This window comes from Lacerta agilis, chromosome 13 (assembly GCF_009819535.1).
Source record: "Lacerta agilis isolate rLacAgi1 chromosome 13, rLacAgi1.pri, whole genome shotgun sequence".
NCBI classification, from domain to species: Eukaryota; Metazoa; Chordata; class Lepidosauria; order Squamata; family Lacertidae; genus Lacerta; species Lacerta agilis.
Window position 1 is genome coordinate 13,702,900 of NC_046324.1, and position 22,026 is coordinate 13,724,925.

Genomic DNA, 22,026 nt, shown 5'->3' on the forward strand with positions numbered 1-22,026 from the left:
GTATGGGACAGCTGCAAATTCCTGCATTGCAGAGGGATGGACTAGATGATCCTCAGGGTCCCTTCCAACTCTGCAGTTCTATGATTCTGTCTGTTGGGAAAGCTGACTGTGGCCGAGCCAGGCACAAGATGGCCAGCATCTTAAGGGCAAGTCTGTCTGTGAGACACCCTGCCTACACATCCTTTGATATCAGATACCTTGCCTCCACCACCCAATAATGCCCACTGGGCAACTGTGGGCCAGTCTTCAATGCTCAGAGTTTTGCACTGGGAAGAACCTGAAGGCCTACCTTGCCTGTATAGTGTCTTCTGGCAGGACATTAATTCCTCTTTTTAGAGAGGAGCTCCAATTTGAATCGGAAGTTGGGCTGCTAATTTGTATATTCTCTCTCCCTCTCCCTCTCTCCCTCTTCAACCCAACTGTATCTGTGGGATTTCGGATGGTTGTTGTTTCCCCATAGACTTGAAGAGAAATGACTACACACCCGATAAAATCCTACTGCCTCAAGATGATTCTCCAGAACTGACCATTCGGCCTGGGAGCTGCACCAAAGAATCGGACTCTGCCAGTTCCAGTCACCTCATGCTGTAAAGATACGCACAGCTCTCTGGCTCTAACCAAACCCTTTCGGAAGTCGCGGGGTTCGTTTGCCCTTCATCAAAACAAAGGCAGCATGAAAAAGGACCAAACTGTTTTGATGGCGCTGGTACAGTTAACTGGCCACCGTTGAGTGGCCTAGCATAATGTGGGAATCACCTCTGGAGGAGTAGCTGGCAGCTGCTGTTTTTTTTTAAAAGGTTGAATGAAATTAAGTATTTATGAAATAGCTTTTTAAAGAGGCGTTTTAGCAGAAGGATAACTTAACATTTTACCTTGGTCCATGAGAGGGGGCCTTTCCTCCCCTTCATCCTGTAGTGCAATATGCCCTTGACCAAATGATGTTTTTGTTTTTGTGCTGATGGTTTTTAAGGCAGATGGTTTGGGGGCTTTGTGGCAGCTGGTTTCTGTCATCTGGCTAGAGAAATGGGAAGGACTCCCCCCCCCCCACCTTCCCTCTGATACCGAAGGATTCTTTTGACACTTCTCAGGGTGTCTCAAATAATAATGCTCTCTCTGCTCAGTGCCATGTACGTTTTATGTGGCTCCATGGAACAAGGCTGCTCCTAAGGATCTGTCCATATTTAGTTAATGCCAGTAAGCTGAGCTGCAGGGAGCGGGAACGCCTGGTTCCAAACAAGAAGTGATGGCTTGTCTCCTGCATCAGGATTCATCCTCAAGTGTGGAGCCAGTTCTCTCGGGATGGATTGCGCATAGTGAAATGCCTCCTCCTCCTGTGTGGTTGTTTTTTTTATGATACATTTCAGTTTTATCTAATCACTGTCAAATACTAGTAAAGTCGCAAGACAATTCTGATCACATTTGTATAACAGAACAAAACAGCTGTTCTTGGGTAAGAAGCTGCCTTGTAAAATGAGCAGGTGTGTTAGGGAAGTTGCTATTTACTTGTTACATATAATGGCTGCTTCAGAAGTGTTGCCTTCCAAAGATCTCCTAAAACCAGTAAAAGAAAGCTGAATGTATGCGTGAACCCTTGGGGGCCTCTTCCGATGTTATCACAGCAGTGTTGGAGCTGCTGCAGTCTGGTACCTTCTCACGCCATTTGGGTAACTTTGGAAGCCCTGGGCCATGGGGCAGGAGTCCTTGTTGGGGCTGCTCGTCTTGCCAGCGCTGCTGCGGTTTCCAGCGGGAGCAACGCAGGCATAGAAGTGAGCTGCAGAGTGGACTTTCCCCTGGGGGACCAGTGCTTTCCAACCTCAGCTTTTGCGGTGCTGTAAGGACCAGGCCTGCCGTGGGCTCCACACCACCGCAGTGGTGTAAGGAGCAGCCCCTTAGTTGTATTTAATATTGTGTGAAGACACCTTTTAATGTAATATTATATATGGTACTTATTTAAAAGAAAAGGAAATAGGATGAAATTACATTATGTAATGTGTGGGAGATTGCAATGCAAACTTTATGCCAATAAAATGTCATTTTCCTGTCCCAAATTTGTTGAATGTTCAACAAGAAGAACCTGTTGTCCAACTGAATTTTCATGCTGCAACTTTTGTTTGTTTGTTACATAGGTACTAATTGTAAATTTTAATTGAACGGCATCATAACGCCCAGTAATTATTCTTTTTAAAAATTCTGTAGTGTATCTTATAGATACAGACATTAAGGCACGAACACAATAGCTGTTTAAATGGTGGTTTATGTTGCTGGGGGAGGAAAGGTATAGCGTATTAAAGATAAAAAAACTGTATACATTTTGTATATCAATAAATCTTTAAACAATCCCAAATAAATTTATTCTTGTTTAGACTGGTGAGCTTCTACCTTTATTTGATTTGATTGATCTGGGGTCAGAGGGAGGGAAGGAACAGGTAAGAATTAATCTGTTGATTTGAGAATAATTTGGACTGCAAGAATGGCCCACCAATAGAAGTATATTTTAGTAATTAATGTGCAAGTAATGTGACTAGCTAGCTGGGGCTACTTTGAGAATCAGGTGGAGGTCAGTGAGTCATCAAGTGTTATTACTACTGTGTAGCTTTTGTTAGACAGCAAAATGACTTGCGTTAGCCTCGCAGATGTACCAGAAGATCAACCAATCTTCCAGGCTTGAGAAGCATTGAATTATTGACAAGTAGTTCAGAGTGGAATGTGTGCAGAGGAGGGCAACCAAGATGATCAAGGGTCTGGAAACCAAGACTTATGAGGAATGGTTGAAGGAGCTGAGTATGTTTAGCCTGGGAAAGAGGAGACTGAGAGGAAATAGGATCACTATCTTCAAATATCTCAAGGGTTGTCACATGGAAGAGGGAACAAGCTTGTTTTCTCCTGTTCTGGAGAATCAAAACGCTTGGTCTCCTCAGATGTAATACTTCTGTTTTTCTATTGTTTACTTTCTGTTCCAGATGTAGTTTCTCTTCCAGCATATAATAAAGAAAGAGGTAAACGTTTAAACCAGTGAGGGGTCCTGGTTTGGTTTGCAGCCCCTCACCCCGATTTTGGACTCCCAACTTCCATCAACATCTGCCAACATGGCCAAGGGCCAGGAGTGATTTGTAGTATTCAGTCAAGCAACATTCTGAAAGAGCATCCTTGCATTAAGTAAGGCAAGGCTTCCAAAACAAGCTGTAAAAAGTGCTAAGCAGACACACTGAGCTTGGGTGTGACAAATTTCACCAGGTGATTTAGAGTTTTCAACTTTCAACCAATTCTTGTCCCTGTGTCTTCCTTGAACAGCTGCTTGATCTGCAAATATTACCCACTGGATCTCTTTGTAGGGTGGGAATAATGAGTTCCAGGGTGTATAGTTTTTGTTTGCCTGTTTTTAATCTGCTCCTCTGCCTTTAACAGCCTTCAGATTTGCTCCTGCTGATCTCCATCCTGTGCCTGATAACTGTTGATCAATCTGCTCTTAAAAGCACAGGAACAGGTACGCTGTCACTTGGTCAGGTGGAAAAACCAATTTCTGCTCATCAAGGAACTTGGGAGAGTGTCTTGCAGGCATCTCTTGAGGTCTGTTAGATGCCTGCATTCCTGCATAAAAGTGAATTCAAGGAAGAAAATAACTGTCTAGGTAGAGAGCTTACACCAAGCCAGGAATCTAGACTAGGGTGGCTTTGATTTCAATCAAATCAATTTAAATCACTAGTAAGTAAGACTTGATTTAAATCAATCTTTTTACAGAAAGACTCATTCTTGCTGGTATTATTCATTTTTGGAATAATAAATTTTCAGAGTGGTTTTTACAGTTATATCAAAAATTACTGATTGGGTTACACTATTAGAAATACATAGACAGATAAATAGGAAATTATTGTGAGGTTTAATAAGTTAACTTTATATTTGGACAACGTTTCTGCTGTAAAACAATCATTTCCTTGATAAGAATTTAAACAATTTATTCAACTAAAACAATGACATTATAGCATATGTATCCATGCTTGTTAACTGGTGTGGTTAAACAATTTAAAAAAAACAGACGTGAGTTTTAGCACACATGAAAAACTTAAAACAAATCCTTATTTCCTGATGAATAGCCTTTGGACTATAATGTAACTTAAACAGAAAACTATCTTTAGAAAGATTCTTCCTCCAAAAGCATTTTATTTTAAAATCTGATTTTTTAAATTTTTATTTTTAATCGTTGATTTTTATCCACCCTGAGCTAAACCCAACTTGGCTATGGGAGAGGTTGGCTGTGGTCCTGTGCTGTCAAACCTGAGCATCATGAGGAATTAGAAGGATCTCACAACCCCAAACAACTTCATTAATAAAACCTGTTGCCCAGGCCTCCTGCATGAGCTGACTCATCCTTGGAAGGCAACTGACTCTAGTCCTCTCTGAAGCGGTTAAGGTTCTAGAACTGCTTGGCCCTTCTATCTTGTTAGGAAAGTCCCCAACACCATCCCCTAGCAACAAGGTAGCGTTGCATTTATGATGCTGGAAGAATCCGTTTGGGAACACTGGGGAGCAGTGCAAAGAGTCATCAGGATAAGCCCATGTATTTTGGGTCCTCTGAACACGCGTAAGATGAAGCAACGTGATTGCACAAGGAAGCAGACCCTCCAAGTGTCAAAATGAAAAAGGGGTGGTGAACGGGCTGCCAACCCAACTCCACTGAAAGCAACACTTGGTCTTCTTGCAAGCCTGCAAATGGCTTCTAGGTCAACAAAGATGCCTGACAACTTCAATATATATCATCTACTGTGAGTTTCTGTTTTATAAAAACCAATCGCTAATTAATTATCATCTAGTGACTGGGGAGAAATCCCTGCATTTTCTCCGTTCCTTGGAGAACTGAGTGTCGCGACCAGCAAATAAGCACGAGGGCAGAAAATTGTTTCCCTATTTTTTTAACGAGAAAGTTTGCTTGGACATGAAACATTTAACCATGGTGCTGGAAAGACTCTAAAATTGACCTCTGGGTTGTGGACCAAGCCTATTTCCAACTTATTTCCCCACCCAGTGCTTTACTGCTTGAACAGTACGTCAAAAATGAGCATCATCTGTGAAGATAATGTTCTTGTGTTTTGCTGGGCATATACTCAGGGATGTCCTGACAACTAACACCATTTCAGAGGGTGTACAATCTGACAAAACAGTTACCAGGACTTAATTTTTCTTAGATTTAATTTAAACTCACTTGCTTTTAATGCTAAGGCAACCACAACATACATTTTAACTATTCATTGCTTCCACCAAAGAATATTGGGAACTGTAGTTTAAAGGTCTTCTATCAACTCTCTTCCCCTTCAACTACAGTTCCCAGAATTCTGACTTTTATGAAAGTAGTATGAGTGATTTAAATGTATGGTGCATAAGTCTCAATTAAAGACGTACCAGTAATTGAGGACATAAGGAGGAGGAGGAGGAGGAGGAGGAGTTTGGATTTGATATCCTGCTTTTCACTACCCGAAGGAGTCTCAAAGCGGCTAACATTCTCCTTTCCTTTCCTCCCCCACAACAAACACTCTGTGAGGTGAGTGGGGCTGAGAGACTTCAAAGAAAGAAGGGAATGTCCCTGAGCAGGTGCAGAGTGCATTTATCTTACCCCTGGGCTTGCCATTTGAGTCTTCACACTCATGTTATCTACCCTGCGCAGAGACATGGGTATATATGGAAAGCAATGTTTGAATACACTTGATAAATGTAAAGTCTTTGCTTTCGTCACAATGTGAACAAGGCTTGTTTGACTATAGTTTGGCTTTGGGAATACAGCAAGGGTGCGCTTCCCTTGGAGAGTTCAGATGAGGCAATGGACAGATCCGACGATGAGACAAACCCACAATACCAAGGACTAACTGGTCTGCGGAACTTAGGCAACACCTGCTACATGAATGCTGTCATACAGTGCCTCTGCAGCGTTTCGCCGCTGGTGGAATATTTCCTCTCTGGAAAGTATACAGCATCGCTAAACAAGTAAGTTAATTTTGGTTGTCCGAAGATCAGAGCCTGAACTGGCTCCGAGATCGAAGGGCTTGTTGGCAAGGTGTCCCTGGAGAGCTCCCTCCTTTCTGACCCACTTCCACTCTGGGGATTAGGGGGAAGCCCATCGCTACAGCACTTCCTCCTAGGGATGTCTAATTGATTCCGTACTTTATCTCAATATCGGCCTGGGCGTTTTAGTCAGAGGGGACAAGAGTATGTCCCCAGTACTAAAGTATTATTGGGGGCTGTTCTGTGGAGGAGCCTTGCCCTTGGAGGGTTTCTAGCTTGTTGGAATCCTAAGTCCTCACTGATATACACAAGTGAAATCACCCTTCCCTGTCCTATAGAGTTTGTGTGCAAAGGTAACCGTGCCCCACTGACTCCCCCCCCCCATTCCACCAGGTTTCTGCTACGCCTGCTAGATCTACCCTCTCCTAAGAACAAGCACCCCGGCTCACTTATGTTGGCTCAGAAGCTTTTACCGTTGGCATAACATAGAATTGTAGAGTTGGAAGGGACCTCAAGGCTCACCAAGTCCCAACATCCCTGCAATGCAGGAATCCCAACTAAAGCATCCATGACAGATGGCCACCCAACCTCTGCTTATAAACCTCCAAGGAAGGAGAGTCCACAACCTCCGTTCCATTTTCAAACAGCTCTTACTGTCAGAACATTCTTCCTGATGTTTAGTCGGAATCTCCTTTCTTGTGACTTGAACCCATTGGTTTGAGCCCCACCCTCCAGAGCAGGAGAAAACAAGCTTGTTCCCTCTTCCATGTGACAGCCCTTGAGATATTTGAAGATCCTATCTCCTCTCACGTCTCCTCTTTCCCAGGCTAAACATACCCAGTTCCTTCAACCACTCCTCATAAGGCTTGGTTTCCAGACCCTAGATCATCTTGGTTGCCCTCCTCTGCTCATGCATGGTGTCTCTCCTCCAATTGTCTTTGATACCTCTCTGAAGGCTCATCCGTACTTCCATTTGCCCTGGCGCTTCCCCCAGGAAAACCCACATACCCACGACTTTTGCCCAGCAGGCAAATAGTTGTACACGTGACATTTTGCACCGGAGACTGTATCCTTGCTGGTTTTCTACCTGCAAATCTCTCATTGTAGGTTATGCTTACCTATTGGGCTTCGATAGGTCAAAAAGGGGAGGGGCAGAGCAAAGGGCAACTTTGCAGAGCTTAAAATGTCAATAATGAAAGACATTTCCCCAATCTAGCAAACAATAGATGGAGGCTGATCATGGGTATGCTACTTCCCAAAGGCAAAGGCTGCATAGACTTCAAGCTTTACTCAGTGTAGCAAGTGAGATGTATACCTTTTGCTAAGATGCTTTGATCCATTTGGTTGCCCACAGAATTCTAGGAGCCATTGGGATCATACTTTTTCCAGTGTTAACCATGATGGATTATTATCTTTTTCAAAATTATCCTGCACTGCCCTTTTAATCTCTTAAGGGAGGATGGAGAGATAGCGACTGCTTTTGCTTATTTGATGAATGACATGTGGCTGGGGGACTTTGACTGCGTGTCCCCAGAGGTGTTCCGATTGGTCATTGGTGAGCGATACCCAGCTTTCATCAAGAAGACCCAGCAGGATGCCCAGGAGTTTCTGATTTATGTCTTGAATGAGCTCCATGAAGCTCTCAAGAAGGTGAGTCATGGAGTGGAATTCAATTAACCAGCCCCACCAGCACCGAAGCCTGTGCAAGGACTTCCACAAGCAGACTAGGGCTTTCTCCCTTGTCCTCCACCTACGCCCCTTAAAATCGGCTCTGGCGGGTCAGGGAAATCCCCAGAACATCACCCAGGGGAAAGGAGATCGTTCCACCTGGCAATGTGAAAAGCTTGCACCGACAGAACGATGGCCAGAGTGCTATGTTGAATTCCTCTCTGTCTTTATAACTTTCCACTCTAGCTGTCCACTGAATTGCACTGAATTCTCATCTTTTGCAACACGTTGTGGCAATGAGTTCCACAGTCAGATTAAGATGGCGGGAATAATATTTTTGATTTAAGCAGTTTGTCTTCTACTTCTTTTTGAGCTGGTTGACAAATGCTGCTGTGTGTGTGCTTGCCTGCAAATCATCCCCTCCAACACCATCCTTTTCAGTGTAACAGCTATGAGATGCTAAATAATCTTAGTCAAGTGTTACATAAGCATGTGTGAATGTTTGACTGGGTAAACTATGATCTGGGATGATTTGGATGAGGTCTGAGGAGCCCTGAGCTTGTGCACTCCTTTGCTCCCCATGCACCACAATTTCCATATTTATTTCCTGAGTGTTTTTTGTTTTTGTTTTTTTGCAACCCAGTGTTTGCCTATTTCCTCTGAACTAGATGAATGTGATTATAAATCCACATTCAATCCTTGGATGGCAAGCTTGGTTTGTGGACATAACAATTTTTCACTTCATTGCACTTTTCATTTGTATACAGGTGACTCTCAGCTTACACTGGGGTTGCATTTTGGGGATAGTGTGTAAAGCCAAAATTGTGTATAGTCAAAACACATTGGGTTCAGTGGTATTTCCCCCCCCCCCAACACCTGCCCCCTTTCCACCCCCTTTTTAATTATTTTTTTGCCAAGTGCATAAAGCTGAATGCACACAAGTTGAATGCACGTAACTTGCGAGCTAACCCATACTGCCTGTGCACACAAGCTGAAGAAACAACAGAAATACAATGAAGATTACACATCTCATAACAATCTGATCCAACATAAGTCATCATTAAAAAGACTTGAAATAAGCACCTACTATTGAACAAAGCAATAGTCAATGGTTTATTTTATTTACGCCACACTGGCTCTTCACTCTCAACAATTACAAAAAACAATTATTAAATTATAATCAATTAAAAAGAGTAGCAAAGTCATAATCTGTCAAGAGCCAGGAATTTAATGGTGGGAGGGACCACCCCATAACCCAGGCTCCTATGGCCTCCTTATGCAATGCCAAATAATTTCCTTCCCTTAAAGAGGAAAAACAATACAGGAATCTATACTCAACATTATTTTATGATTCAGCCAGAAGCTTAGCAATAAACCATTCAATACCTTGACTTCGTTCCCTCCAGCTGAGACTTCAACGAGCAAATTTACAGTGGATACTTTATGCATATAGGAAGTGGTAGAGGAAATTGGAGGGAGTACCTATATACTTGAGTATAAGCCTAGTTTTTCAGCACACTTTTTGTGCTTTAAAAGCTGCCCTCGGCTTATACTCAAGTCAACCATTCCTTAAGAAGTGTACAAGAACGGCGGTTCTTTACTCTCCCCAGGCAGCTTGTTCCATTCCTGAACTGCTCACATAAATGCAAACTTTACACCCCAGAAGGCAGAAAGCCTATCAGTTAAGGAAGTATTAAAATCCCACAGGTGCTCACTTTCCCTGGCTCCTGCTTAAACAGGACAGGATCCCAGCCTTCTCTGTATAACACAAGGGAACATTGCGCTGTGAGTTAAACCACAGAGCCCTAGGGCTTGCCGATAAGAAGAATGGCGGTTCGAAACCCTGCGACGGGGTGAGCTCCACAGCAGCAAAGGAGGAAGAGGAAGGAGCAGCCCAAAGGGCTGCTTTGGGCTGCTCGTTCCTCCTCTACCACAGTGGCAAAGGTGAACCGGCTTATACTTGAGTCAATAAGCTTTCCCACATTTTTGTAGGGAAATTAGGTGCCTCGGCTTATATTTGGGTCGACTTATACTCGAGTATATACGGTAATTATTGACAGCCAAGCACTTGTTTTTAATGCATATGGGGATAAATGTAATTTTATAATCTGATCTATCATTAAAAAATCCCAAAATCAAGAAATCGAGGCCTAGCCCTGAGACTCTGATACGGAATACGAATGGGATTGTTATGCTTTTAACGGCAATTTCTTGCTGTGACCGAGGATGATTTTGAAGTTGACTTTTAGTTACAATAGCAAGCAGGAGGGTGGAAATATCGTCACATCTCTTCCCTTGCAGACAAGTAGGAGAAGAAACCAGGGGACCTCATCGTCTGCTTGGGAATCCAGGGGCTGCGTCAGCGAGTCCTCCATAATCACCCGGCTTTTTGAAGGACATCTCAATTATGACATCATGTGTTTGGAATGCCAAACGACGACATACAAAAACGAGATCTTCACCGTATTATCTCTTCCCATCCCTTACGAAACTGAATGCTCGCTAGAGGTATTAGCTTCTCCCTGCTGAACAAAGCCGCCCGAGCTCAAGCCTGGCTTAAATTGTTGCTGCAATGTTGATTTTAACCCTTGTTCAGGCAACTTTCCTGCAGGGCTAGAAACAGCCAACCCCCCACCTGTCAGAATGTAAGCCCATCGCTCTATAGTGTAGAGCATCTATCTGCCTTGCAAGCAGAAGGCCCCAGATTCAATCCCAGGCACCTGCAGGTAGGGTTGAAATCCTGGAGATGCTGCTGGTTAGTGTAGACCAGGGTTTCCCAAACTTGGGTCTTCAGCTGTTTGGGGACTACAACTCCCATCATCCCTAGCTAGCACGACCAGTGGTCAGGAATGATGGGAATTGTAGTCCCCAAAAGCAGTTGGAGACCCAAGCTTGGGAAACTTCGGTGTAGACAATGTCTGACTCAGTATAAGGCAGTTTCCTATGTGTTCTTCCTATGCATTCCTACATGGTAAATGGGAACATGACTATGGGTCATGCTCGTCCTGAGATGTTGATCGCAGGTAGAAGGTCTCTCTCACTGCAGTGATGGGTTGTAGTGTTAAATAGCTCTGCGGCTACACAAAGACAAATCTTTGGGGAGCTAACCCTCTCAAGTTAGATAATTAGAACGCCTCTCTTCAGCAAGAGTGACTTCCATACAATCCATTAACACAAGACAGTCCCTGCCTGCTGACCAGCAATCTAAAAAACATGATGTACAAGCGGAAAGGGACAGGGAGGGGACGGTGGGGGAGAAGCAAACTCAGGTACCAAATCTTAAATGGTAGATCTCATAATGATCAGGTTGCATAGGAACAGCTCAGGGCAAGGAGGTGCCTGATCGAGTTTGGCTTGTGATTCAAGTTGGTGGAAGGAACCCAACTTCCCACCTCTCCTATTGAAGCAGCCTGATGGAACGGCTGCTGCCAGGTGACAGAGCCTAATGGAGCTAGTCCAGGGGTCAGCAACCTTTTTCAGCCGTGGGCCAGTCCACTGTCCCTCAGACCATGTGGTGGGCTGGACTATATTTTGAAGAAAAAAATGAACGAATTCCTATGCTCCACAAATAACCCAGAGATGCATTTTTAAATAAAAGCACACATTCTACTCATGTAAAAACACACAGATTCCCAGACCATCCGTGGGCTGGATTAAGGCGGCGATTGGGCCGGATCCTGCCCACGGGCCTTAGGTTGCCTACCCCTGAGCTAGTCTTTCGGCAGAGCCGATGGAAGGAGTCCTGCTTTTCAGCAATTATGGAGAAGCACAGTCTGCAGGTAAGTTAGTTATAGTGGTTTGACATGTTGGCTAATAATTCCACTTCTTCCCCCCTCCCAAATCCCCACCTTTTTGGGGACCCAGGAATGCCTCGAATGCTTCTTTCAGCAAGACATATTGACTTGGAACAACCAGATTAACTGCTCCTGTTGTGGGATAAAGACAGATGCCGCTGTGAAAGCCAGCATAGCGAAGGCGCCAAAAATAGTTATCTTCCATCTAAAGAGGTACTGTTCTTCTTATTTACAGCATCTCATGTGCTCTCCAGGTGGCTGTGGTGCAGGCCACAAATGGGGAAGGGGGAATAATTTGCCAAGTAAATTGGGTAAACTATTTGAAAGTGATTCCCGATTATGATAATGTATTTTCAGGTTTGACTGTCAAGGCAGTTATAAAAAGAAACTGAAAACGGACATCTACTATCCGTTAAATAACCTGGATTTGTCCTCTTACATATATCCACTCTTTCGGAAAAACCCAAAATACAGCTTATTTGCTGTGGTGGTAAGTGACATAGAAAACTATTTATTCTAGTGCATATAAGCCAGTTGGTCCAACATACTCCTGAATCACATCAAAGCTGGGTAAGAAAAGGTGAGAGGGATAGGAAGGTGATGACTGTCTGGGAAACAGGGTACTTTGAACTCTTCAAAACACATCTCACTCTCTAGTCTATGATCAGGGAGACCCAGATCCAAATGGCCACCGGTCTGCTTGCTAAGTGTCCATAGTCAGATTACAATCTATCAATGTGCTAGTTGCGGGGGAAAGTGGTGGTAGTCATGAAACCATGCCTACCAGGCTTAGCTCCTTGGAACGAATGAACAAAATGCTCTTTTGGTTAGCTCTTGATTTATCGCTATTATTGTTGCAGAACCATTTTGGAGATCTGGATGGTGGCCACTACACTGCGTACTGCAAACACCCCCCCACCCAAAGCTGGTACAACTTTGACGACTCTCAGATCAGCGAGATCCCAGACCCTTCAGTGCAAACGTCTGCAGCTTATCTGCTGTTTTACAGCAGTCAAGCTTTCACTGTGCCGGTTAAAAACCAAAATGGCTAGGAAACGCACTGAAAACCATCGTGTACATAGGATGCAGTGGCACTGTTAGCAAACGTTCCCTGACCCGGGCCGGCCAGGTTTCGAGTCATCCTTAAGGAAGAGGAACCACATTTCCTAATGCCTGCGTTCAGGCTGTACATGGTATTTAGAAATGGGATTGTGAACAGCTTCTCTCTTCAGTGAAAAGACGGATGCCAGACATGAACTCATTTTCAGTAAGCTTTCAGAGAAAGCAGCAAACCGCTAGATAAATAAAGTCTTCCTGGGCAGCCAGAGTCTAAAGGAGTGTTGTTTTTTTATTATTATTACAGAATCCAAGATGAAATATAATTTTAAATCGGTTATATACATATGCATATTTGTAGCAAACCTCTGAGAGACCCAGGGACACAGACCCACAAGCCTTAAAAGGGGGCACAGACACTCTAAACAAGTTATTATTAAGCAGCTGGACCAATTATGGCCCTGTCAGGAGGAGAGCTAATGACAGCAGGCAGTGACCGCCTTCATCCACTCAAGTTGTACCCAGTGCAGGCTCATGCAGGGCAACATTGCCCTGCCCTCCCATCATAATACCACTCTTTGGGATCTAGATGGGATTATTTTCACAAGGAGTAAAGGAAAGCAAAAAATCCAAACTTGTCAAGTGTCCAAAACAGGCAAAGAAGTTCTTTAACAGGCCACCGTATTTTCAAATAATTGCTTCAATAAATTATTAAAAAGGAAAATATCAATTCTGTAATATATACATTTTAGGGTGTGCAGATATCAATGTCGTGGCTCAAACAAAAAAATACAGCTGTGCTATTCCTTATCTGTAATAATGAAGGTATTTTAGACAAAACAAAAGCAACCCCCTTTCTGTTCTAGTGGTTCTCAAAGGACCACATACCTTTATTATATACATAGTTTGCATGTGCAAGTCTGCAATCAATATGTACACATACATTCCTACCTGTTTACGTCATTCTAAGATATTCACAGTAGAATCAAGCTTAAGGTTAGTGTGAAAAGGCATAAATGTGGGGAGACAAAAAAGATATTGTTGGGTTCAGGGGCATTTTAAACCCATTTTTAATTACTTTTTAAAATGGCTAAGCTAGATTTATCATTTTGGAGCATTACTAAAAATAAGTGGTTCAAAACTAGTCGTTCCATATTATTAAACAGCAGAGTTAACAATTTTTGGACTAAGCAATAGCACTAACAGACACCTCAGCTGAGAAACCACTGCAGACATCTTCTTCCTCAGCAACGGACCTTTTACTCATCACAGCTCAGCTTATTCTAGGATGCATTTACAAAAAGACACCAATATTCTTCAAATGTTTCTTTATGTGGCTATATCGGCGGTTCGCTGTTCAAAAGAAGTGTAAAGGAGGATATAAGCAGCTGAGGATTTCACAGAGGATGCAGAGATGTCCGAGACTTCATGGTCATCAAACTTATACCATCGCTGTTTGGCAGCATTTTTGCAGTAGGCTGTGTAATGCCCTCCATCCAGCCCTCCGTAATGATTCTAGACAGAACAGGAATGAAATTAGGGGACTGCAAAATGTTATTTGGCCCTAATACTTTCCAGTACTCAAAAATCAAGGCATAAACTGAAAAGAATAAAGCCTTTGAGGGGAAAATGTTAATAAACAACACTACATTGCACATGGTTGCTTAAATGGTGATGTTATATACAGATTAACTGGCAGGTAAGATTCATAGCTATACAAAATTACTTACAGATACTGCAAACAGGTTATATCTCTTCAAGTTACTCTTTGGGCCAATAACATATTGTGATAAGTCAAGGTTTTCCAATGGGAAGTCCACTGATGACTGCAGCTTTTGCTTCCACCGTCCATCGTAAGAAAACCTAGGCATGAAAAGCATTAAGAATTACATTAAGAGCTGAAAAGGTATTACGGGAAAAACTAAAGCAAGGATTTCTACGCTGCTGTTCATTAGACATGTTATGCCACCATACTGTTTTGTTGCTTCTGTTTTGTGTTTTTATCTTGTGAACCGCTCTGAGATCTTCTGATGATGAGTGGTATATAAATCTTATAAATAAAATTAAAGTAAAATTTCCCAAAGTGTCACCTCTCAGACCAAATAGTAGGATGGCTTAGGATGAATATCACATCCTGAAAATCTCTTGCTTTTGTTTAAGGAGTTCCCTGGGTATAATTATCCTACTCCTTGGTTTAATTAATTTGGTCAGCAGGAAACAAATTGCTTCAGGCCATACTGCCAATGTAACATGTAAAGCAGGGGCAAGGAATGTTTTCTGGCTGGCAGGCCCAATATTGATCTCCCCACCTGTGCTGGGTGAAATTTGACAAGTGGGTGGAGCTGCCCAACAGTCAATCACCCAACACCACTATGATTCTGTGCTTTGAAGCACCAGTTGTCAGAACTTTAACGTGTAGACTAGTTGAAAGTCCTTTTGCAAGAAGCCCTGTGGGGGTTTTAAAGAGCAATGCAAAACTGTTTGCAAAAGGGCTTTCAAATAGCCCCGCACTGTGCTTTGGCTGCATGTACCTGTTCCCAGGAGAGCAGCCAATACAGAATTCACCCCCACCCATTAGTTGTCATCACCATAGGAGGTATGTCAGCTGACTAGGTGTGGGTTTTGAGAAATGGCATTCTGGGCTGAATTTGACCCCCTGGCAGACAAGATTGGTCTGTGAACCAGAGTTATCCACCAAAATGTAAAATAAGCCCATAAGAGACTTGAGAGAACCTCAAGAGACTGCATTTCTGAACATGAAACAACTCTGTGCTAGAGTACTTCTTTTCATGCAAAAGTTCCCTGGTTCAATTCTGTAGCAGCACCAGGTAGGGCTTGGAATGTCTCTGACAACCCAGAGAGCTGCTGCCAGTCAATAGAACCAAATGGACAATACGAAGCAGTTTTCTACATTATATTTTTTTAAAAATCACCGTATAGCTTTTAGGGTTACTTTTGAATCTTACCGCTTCAAGTGCACTAACAAAACAGGGGGCAGCTTCCAGATTTCTAATTTTTTCAAAGAATCTCTTCGGGTTTTGCAATGACTACAATGAAATCTATTGTTATCCGTCAGTTTTTCTTCTTTGGAGAATAATCTAAGGCATTCCTAGGGAGGGAAAGCAAAAACAAACAAAAAACAAAAAACAACCTGAATTCAAAGGTTTAGAGCAGAGGTAAGGATTTATAGGAACAGTTTTGTTGAAAGAAAAACTGGGAAAGTTAAACATTGTTAACTAGTGACCTAAAGTCACTCATTTGACTAACCTGTAGGGTGCATTTACTGGTAGATGCAAGTGGCAAGGACAAATGCATAAAAGCCTCAAAGGTCCGAGACTTTTTGTGACACGTAAGACACTGAACTGTGGATTTGAACTGTCCTTGGAAGAGAGCAACGATAATCGATTCATTGAGCAGTTTGTGTTTGTGCCAGGCAAGTTCCGCCGCTTTGAAGTCATCCAGATGATCATTATTTTCTTCTTTGTAACGTTTTCTGTTGTCAGCCTGGAAAGTTGGGAAATTTAAAAAAAAATGCTTTAAAGCATACCTGAAACACATGAGGGTAAGTTTTACAGACAGGAACATCATCATGTGGAGCTATGGAAAGACAGAAGGAAGGTGATAATGCCAAACATGCAAACATTGAAACAGATTCTTTGAGCACCCTGGCTATGTTGTGCTATTGCTTTTTTTCTTGGCCAGAAGCATGGAAACCTTCTGCCAAGAGTCACAGATTGAAAGCATTTATTTGTACATGCGAGAACAGATGGATAGTTTTCTTTGAATCCTTTCCTTTGCTTTTCTTACCACTATTCTCCTTTTCTCTCGTGTTTGGATTATTTTGCTACTGTTCTTTTATCGTTACAAATATACGCTTTACCTAATGTGTATGTAAACAAAAAACCCCAGCAAATGCATCTTTTAAAAAAAGAGTCACATTTCTTTAAGGGCCACATACCAGCAGTGAATAGGGCCATGTCTCCCCTCTTTCTCCTCCCCCCACCCACAAGGGAGCAGCTGCCAGGCAAGTGACAAGATTGCTCTTGATAGAGGTCTGAACAAATAGCTTGCAAATGCTCCTAACTTTCTCTCTCTTCACTTGTTTTGGTTCTTGCCCCCTTTGCCCTCCTCTTCTACCTCTGACTACCCTCCCCACTACAACAAGCCTCCAAAGCTTACAGCGAGCTTTTAAAGCAGGTGAGTATCACCAAACCCCATACTGAAGATGGCATGGAAAGCTAGGGCTGAGCAATTGGGGTTTGGGCTAAAGGCCACCTGGAGAGAACACGGCAAAAGCAAGATTCAAACTGCTGATTCAAATCTGTAGCTCAGCTTTTTAGCTACATTCCACACCAGTCTGTACACTATCTACCTACAGTCGTACCTTGGTTGTCGAACGCCTTGCGACTCGAACGTTTTGGCTCCCCAACACCACAAACCCAGAAGTGAGTGTTCCAGTTTGCGAATGTTCTTTGGAACCGGAACGACCGACGCTGCTTCCGTGGCTTCCGATTGAGTGCAGGAAGCTCCTGCAGCCAATCAGAAGCCGCGCCTTGGTTTTCAAATGTTTTTGGAAGTCAAACGGACTTCCGGAATGGATTCTGTTCAAGAACCGACTCTCTCTCTCTCTCTCTCTCTCTGTGTGTATAAAATCAACTGAATCATGCCATCCCTGCTTGTAATCTAAAGGAAGTTCTCAAGCCTGGATAGCTACAGGCTTCCTAATTGAAGTTGGGGAAAACTGAAGATGGAGAATTCAGTTGGCAACATTCTCTTGTGTCTTCTCTAGCCTACCTGTGCAGGGAGGTCCAACTCAAAAGCTTGTGAAATGTGGAGCAGAGTCTACACATACAGCGGAATATGGCAGAATGGACTGTAGCACTTAATTGCTGCTGGGATATCATGTTAATGAATGCTCCCTTATTTTAACACATTTTAAGCAGAATATGAGCCCAAAAGGCAAAGGGATGGGATAAAGGTTTTATTTATACTAACTTTCTATCTGAAGTGAGGTTTTTTTTGGGGGGGGGTGTTAAGTGAGGGAGCGTTTCAGAATGGCATTCCCCCATCTTCAGTCTGAAGTAGTACAGTCCATTCTGCAATTTAATTCTGCTATTTGTGTAACCTAACTAAGAAATGGCAGTTGCAATGGATTGGAGGAACGAGACACACTCAAATGAGGTTATAAGCATAACCTCCTTTTTGCAGAGCTTTGTGTTTTAGGAACAGAACACCGAATAGTTACAGTGGCATCCAAGAGTGAAATGAAGAACAGTTGTTGTTTTTTCCTATCACACTCATGACATGGCAAAACAAACAATAAATCTATGTACTAGACAGAAGATGGGTAATAAAAGTTTTGGTTTACTTACTCTCTAAGAGGACATCATAGTTTTTGTAAAAATAGGAGGGGAAAAAAGACTGAAAAACAGATCTTGCAAAAAAAAAAAATCCAGTTATTACACAGCTAATTTCAGGAAAGGTAAGCTAGATGAGGATAACATGATGGACAAACCTTTTAAAACTGAACTTAGTTAATAAGAAAACAAATCCTTCAAATTCAAAAGGAAACTAGTATAGTTGTCCTTGACAGATTGTGCCCAATTCCTTTATTGTTACAAACTGGATATTGCAAAGCAGTTTTATACTAAAGATCTTGGCTATTTATAGATGCTTTCTCCTGAAGTAATTCTGATAAGAGATCAGTTAAGCTGCACACATCTGCCTCTGCATTAGAGTTTCCCATTCTTTATGTGGGCATTTTAGAAACAATGATGAACTCGATGGGAAGAAGAGTGAATGTTTTGCTGTAATTAAGGATCTTAGGGCTAGCATCGGTTTGAGAAAACAGAAAAGCAACCTTTCCGGTAATCACTCATCTGAATCAGGAGTTCCTAGATGTTGTCCTCATCAGTACATAAAGAATGGTGCCCCTAGTATTTGTCTTCATGCTACTTGGCAAATGCAACATAGGAGTGGGGCTACTCTGCACAGTCCCACTTCCTATTTGCATGTTTATTTTACACATATATAGAATGGCTGAGTAGGGCTACATTCTCTACAAAAAGCATGAACGCTCTCGTGATTTTTGCACCAGGTTTCTGCTTTTAGTAAACTGCTTAATTAACATAGACATTGTTCTGCTGCTTCAGGTCAAAAAGTCTTGTCTAATTTAGTATATTGCCTGCCAACTGTATCCCAGCTACAGGTGAAACTCGAAAAATTAGAGTATCGTGGAAAAGTCCATTTATGTAAGCAATTTTTTTTTTTTGCCAAATCGTATTTATTAAAGTTTCCAATACAACAAAATCATATGAAACATTCTTAATTAAATTCCAAATTATTTATCCAATTATCAGTAAAACAAGAAAGGTTCCAAATCAATGTAAGCAATTGTTTTCATTAGCTACTGGAGTTTTAATATATGAGATAAACTCATGACATGCAAAGCGAGATATGTGAAGCCTTTGTTATAATTGTGATGAATATGGCATACAGCTGATGAAAACCCCCAAGTTGAAATTGTTAATTTGGGGTTCTCATCAGCTGTACGCCATAATCATCACAATTATAACAAATAAAGGCTTCACATATCTCGCTCTGCATGTCATGAGTCTACCTCATATATTGGTTTCACCTTTTAAGTTGAATTACTGAAAGAAATGAACCTTTCCACGATATTCTAAGTTTTCGAGTTTCACCTGTAGATAACCCTGGGAAGCTCAAAAACAAAGCATTCTCCGTTGTTTCTCTACAGCACCTAGTTCTAAAGAACTATATGGAGTCAATATGGCAAACTGTCCCTTCAAGGGGGGGGGGGGTAAAGACACAAAAGCAGAATCCAGAACACCCAAACAAGGATTGAGCATGCTCAGTGGCTACAGAATGTTGAGTGTGTTAAACTATGGATAGGCAGCAAAACAAGACTTTGTTAGAATGTCGCTGAAGATTAGGTTGGGAAGTCTGTAAAAAACACTGTAAGATAAAATGTATATGGTGCGCTGTTAAAATGCATGGGGGGGGAAACCAACATAATGTTGAGTGTCTGTTGGAATTAAAAATGGAACATGGGTGTTTGTAAAATAGAATGGAGCAATCTGAAAGGCAGCTGGCTGGCTGGCATGCTAAAGAAAAGCACTCTACACTATGACATCTTGTTGGAGGTCCCACTTGCTCATTGGCTATGCTAATAAACATCAAAAATCCCATGGCAAATATAATTATACAATGAGTGAAGAAATACTTTTAAAAAATTTACAGCCAAAGCAGTAACAACTGCCCACTTTAGATTTTAGGTCAAACTAGAGGTGATGTTTGTCATGTAGTCTGCCCAGGTGTGCTTGAGTACTTCCTTACTCTCTTAAAAAAAATCCCACTTTTCACCATCTAGGCATTTACACATCTGAAGATAGCCCTGTTTAGGGAAGTTTTTAATGTTTTACTGTGTTTTTAATACTCTGTTGGGAGCCGCCAGAGTGGCCGTGGCAACCCAGTCAGATGGGCGGCATACAAATATTGTTATTGGTCTCAAAGTGACTTACAACAATAAAACATGCAGAATTTAAAACCTCAAGAATTTAAATTCTGTTTAAAAAGCAGAACAAAACCCAAACACTTCAAATAGCTTGTAAAGGCGGAAGTGCAAACCCCCCTCCCTTTTCCCTCATGGTTCAAACGAAAGAGCAAATACAAAACCTTTTGGTTGGGGGTAAGGGCTCAGCGTGTTAAATTCTGAAACGAAATGCTTCATTTTCATCAAAAATTAAACTTACTTTATTTAAATCTTCATGCAGACCATCCATTAAGAACAGAAGCAATTCTTGAGAGTCTTGCTGGCTGTACCCTGCAAATTGGTCATTGATCTTCCCAATGGTCATTTTAAAGTCTTTTGGACTGATATATCTGTATTGTCCGGTCCAGAGAGCTTTCACGATAATGCCAAACTCCTCAGCAATTTCACCTTTGTGCCCTAAGAAATTTGACCTGCAAATAACAAGAGAGTTTAATGGCTGACACTGTTTTTAGAGACATAGTTATCTGAAATAAACAGAATGCTGTCACTTGCATGTTTATCCTTATTCCCTGAGTGGAGCAATATATACATCAATAGTAAAACACTGACTAAGTGAATATATTTTGCCTACTTTGGAGAATGTTGTATGGCCCCTCGCCTTTAAAGAGGCCAGGCTGGCTGGAACATGTAAGAGGGTATTAAGAACAGAAGTTCAGTTCAGTTAAACATCCAGCTAGTTCAGAGCTTTGAGAACTTAAAGAAGAGAAGTCACTTGATCCAGGGACGTATCTATTGGGCTATTGCGACCTCTTTTTCTTAATGGTGTCTGCTCCTGCTCAGGCTGCACAGAAAAAGCAATTTAGTTCCAGAAATTCATTCTGATTGTGCGGATAAAATATGACGGATAGAATTCTACAGGATGGGGTATTAGGGTGCTAAAAACAGTCCAGATCCAACGATCCCCAGATGGTGGAGATGTCAGGTGCCATTCTGGTGCCCAGGCATCTTCACTTGGTCGCAAGCGGTTGAAAGTCGGGTTCAAAATGTGCCTGGGGCCTGGCTAATTTTGAACACTGCTCACACTGATCAACCGGATGCCTACAGAAACCCCACTAGCAGCTCTCTCCTCCCTTGTGACTTCAAGAAACTGGCATTCAGAGACACATTGTCTCAGGCACATTGACAGAGCCATTCTCCACTGCAGGGCCCAAGATGTGGAACTACCTGCCCCAGGAGATCTGCTTAGCTATCACTCGGTCACACTGTCCCAGAAAAGGGCTTTGCCTTGTTTGGCTGATGGTACTTTTTTTTTTTTAAATCAGCTGTATTCCGTTTGATGTTTTGTTGTTTTCATATTTTGTTTCGTACTTGCCTTAGCCGCTTTTGAGATAAAAGGAGCAATGCGGTAGATGTAAGAGTAAATAAACCAAACCTTGCTTAAAGATAAATCATGTCTATGGCTATTCAGTTCCTGGTTGGGAGACGCCCTGGGAAGACTATGCCATTGCCTACTGCCTTACGTTCCGAGATAAATGTGCTAAATAAAATCAACAACACAACGATTTCACTGAAGATGTAGTAGCATATCTAAATACATGAAACAATGGAAGCAGTCAAACAAACAAACAAACAAACAAGCAAATAAATACCGATTGATATCATCTTGATACAAGTTTCTGTTGAAATAATCAGCCAGGTGCGGTGCATTACACAGGCACTGTAACACAGAGTTCATATAGCAAGTGTTTCCCAAATTACGGAGGCCTGTCAGAGCTGGTCCCATTCCACCAAATACAGGGTTGAGATTACGAATCTGAGATGCAGAGAGCCTTGAGATTTCAGTTTTAGGATAGCTTACTGGTCTGTAAGGAAAGAGGTAATATTAAAGAGTGAAATGTATTTTCATTCTTTAAAAAAAACAAAACACCGAGTCGAATCTGTGTCTACGGTGTCAGTAGCATGTCTCTCATGAATCAATGGAACAAAAGTGAGTTTCCAGAAATT

General features: G+C 42.1%; 3 protein-coding genes across 7 annotated transcripts in view; 2 read left to right on the forward strand and 1 right to left on the reverse strand.

Annotated features, from left to right (window-relative positions):
* LOC117056234 (transient receptor potential cation channel subfamily M member 7-like) overlaps positions 1-792 on the forward strand; it is a 39,384-nt gene extending 38,592 nt beyond the window's left edge. Inside the window, 1 exon segment of the mRNA XM_033166392.1 lies at positions 461-792. Coding sequence (XP_033022283.1) covers positions 461-591 — 131 coding nt within the window. The 3' untranslated portion in view covers positions 592-792.
* Positions 793-4,483: 3,691 nt separating this feature from the next.
* LOC117056587 (putative ubiquitin carboxyl-terminal hydrolase 50) lies at positions 4,484-12,787 on the forward strand. Its single transcript, XM_033167086.1, has 7 exons — positions 4,484-4,760; positions 5,773-5,973; positions 7,446-7,641; positions 9,961-10,167; positions 11,524-11,666; positions 11,811-11,943; positions 12,314-12,787. The coding sequence occupies exons 1-7, from the start codon at positions 4,708-4,710 to the stop codon at positions 12,503-12,505; spliced, it is 1,125 nt and encodes a 374-aa protein (XP_033022977.1). The 5' UTR covers positions 4,484-4,707; the 3' UTR covers positions 12,506-12,787.
* Positions 12,788-13,190: 403 nt separating this feature from the next.
* LOC117056585 (ubiquitin carboxyl-terminal hydrolase 8-like) overlaps positions 13,191-22,026 on the reverse strand; it is a 33,362-nt gene continuing 24,526 nt past the window's right edge. For 3 of the 5 annotated variants that reach the window (XM_033167080.1, XM_033167079.1, XM_033167077.1), the window contains 7 exons: positions 21,672-21,884; positions 20,282-20,492; positions 19,866-19,868; positions 15,777-16,013; positions 15,476-15,618; positions 14,240-14,372; positions 13,191-14,024 (listed from right to left, as the gene is read on the reverse strand). In XM_033167080.1, the coding sequence (XP_033022971.1) occupies positions 13,839-14,024; positions 14,240-14,372; positions 15,476-15,618; positions 15,777-16,013; positions 19,866-19,868; positions 20,282-20,492; positions 21,672-21,884 (1,126 nt within the window). In that variant the 3' untranslated portion in view covers positions 13,191-13,838. The remainder of the gene's footprint in view (positions 14,025-14,239; positions 14,373-15,475; positions 15,619-15,776; positions 16,014-19,865; positions 19,869-20,281; positions 20,493-21,671; positions 21,885-22,026) is intronic. The other 2 variants (XM_033167081.1, XM_033167078.1) reach the window with 1 other exon arrangement.

Bases quoted from the DNA above. Each gene is read 5' to 3' on its own strand.
- LOC117056587 (XM_033167086.1), top strand. From the start codon at position 4,708: ATGGCTTCTAGGTCAACAAAGATGCCTGACAACTTCAATATATATCAT. The intron at 10,168-11,523 runs GTATTAGCTTCT...TTGGGGACCCAG, and splicing joins AAACTGAATGCTCGCTAGAG to GAATGCCTCGAATGCTTCTT. The intron at 11,667-11,810 runs GTACTGTTCTTC...ATGTATTTTCAG, and splicing joins GTTATCTTCCATCTAAAGAG to GTTTGACTGTCAAGGCAGTT.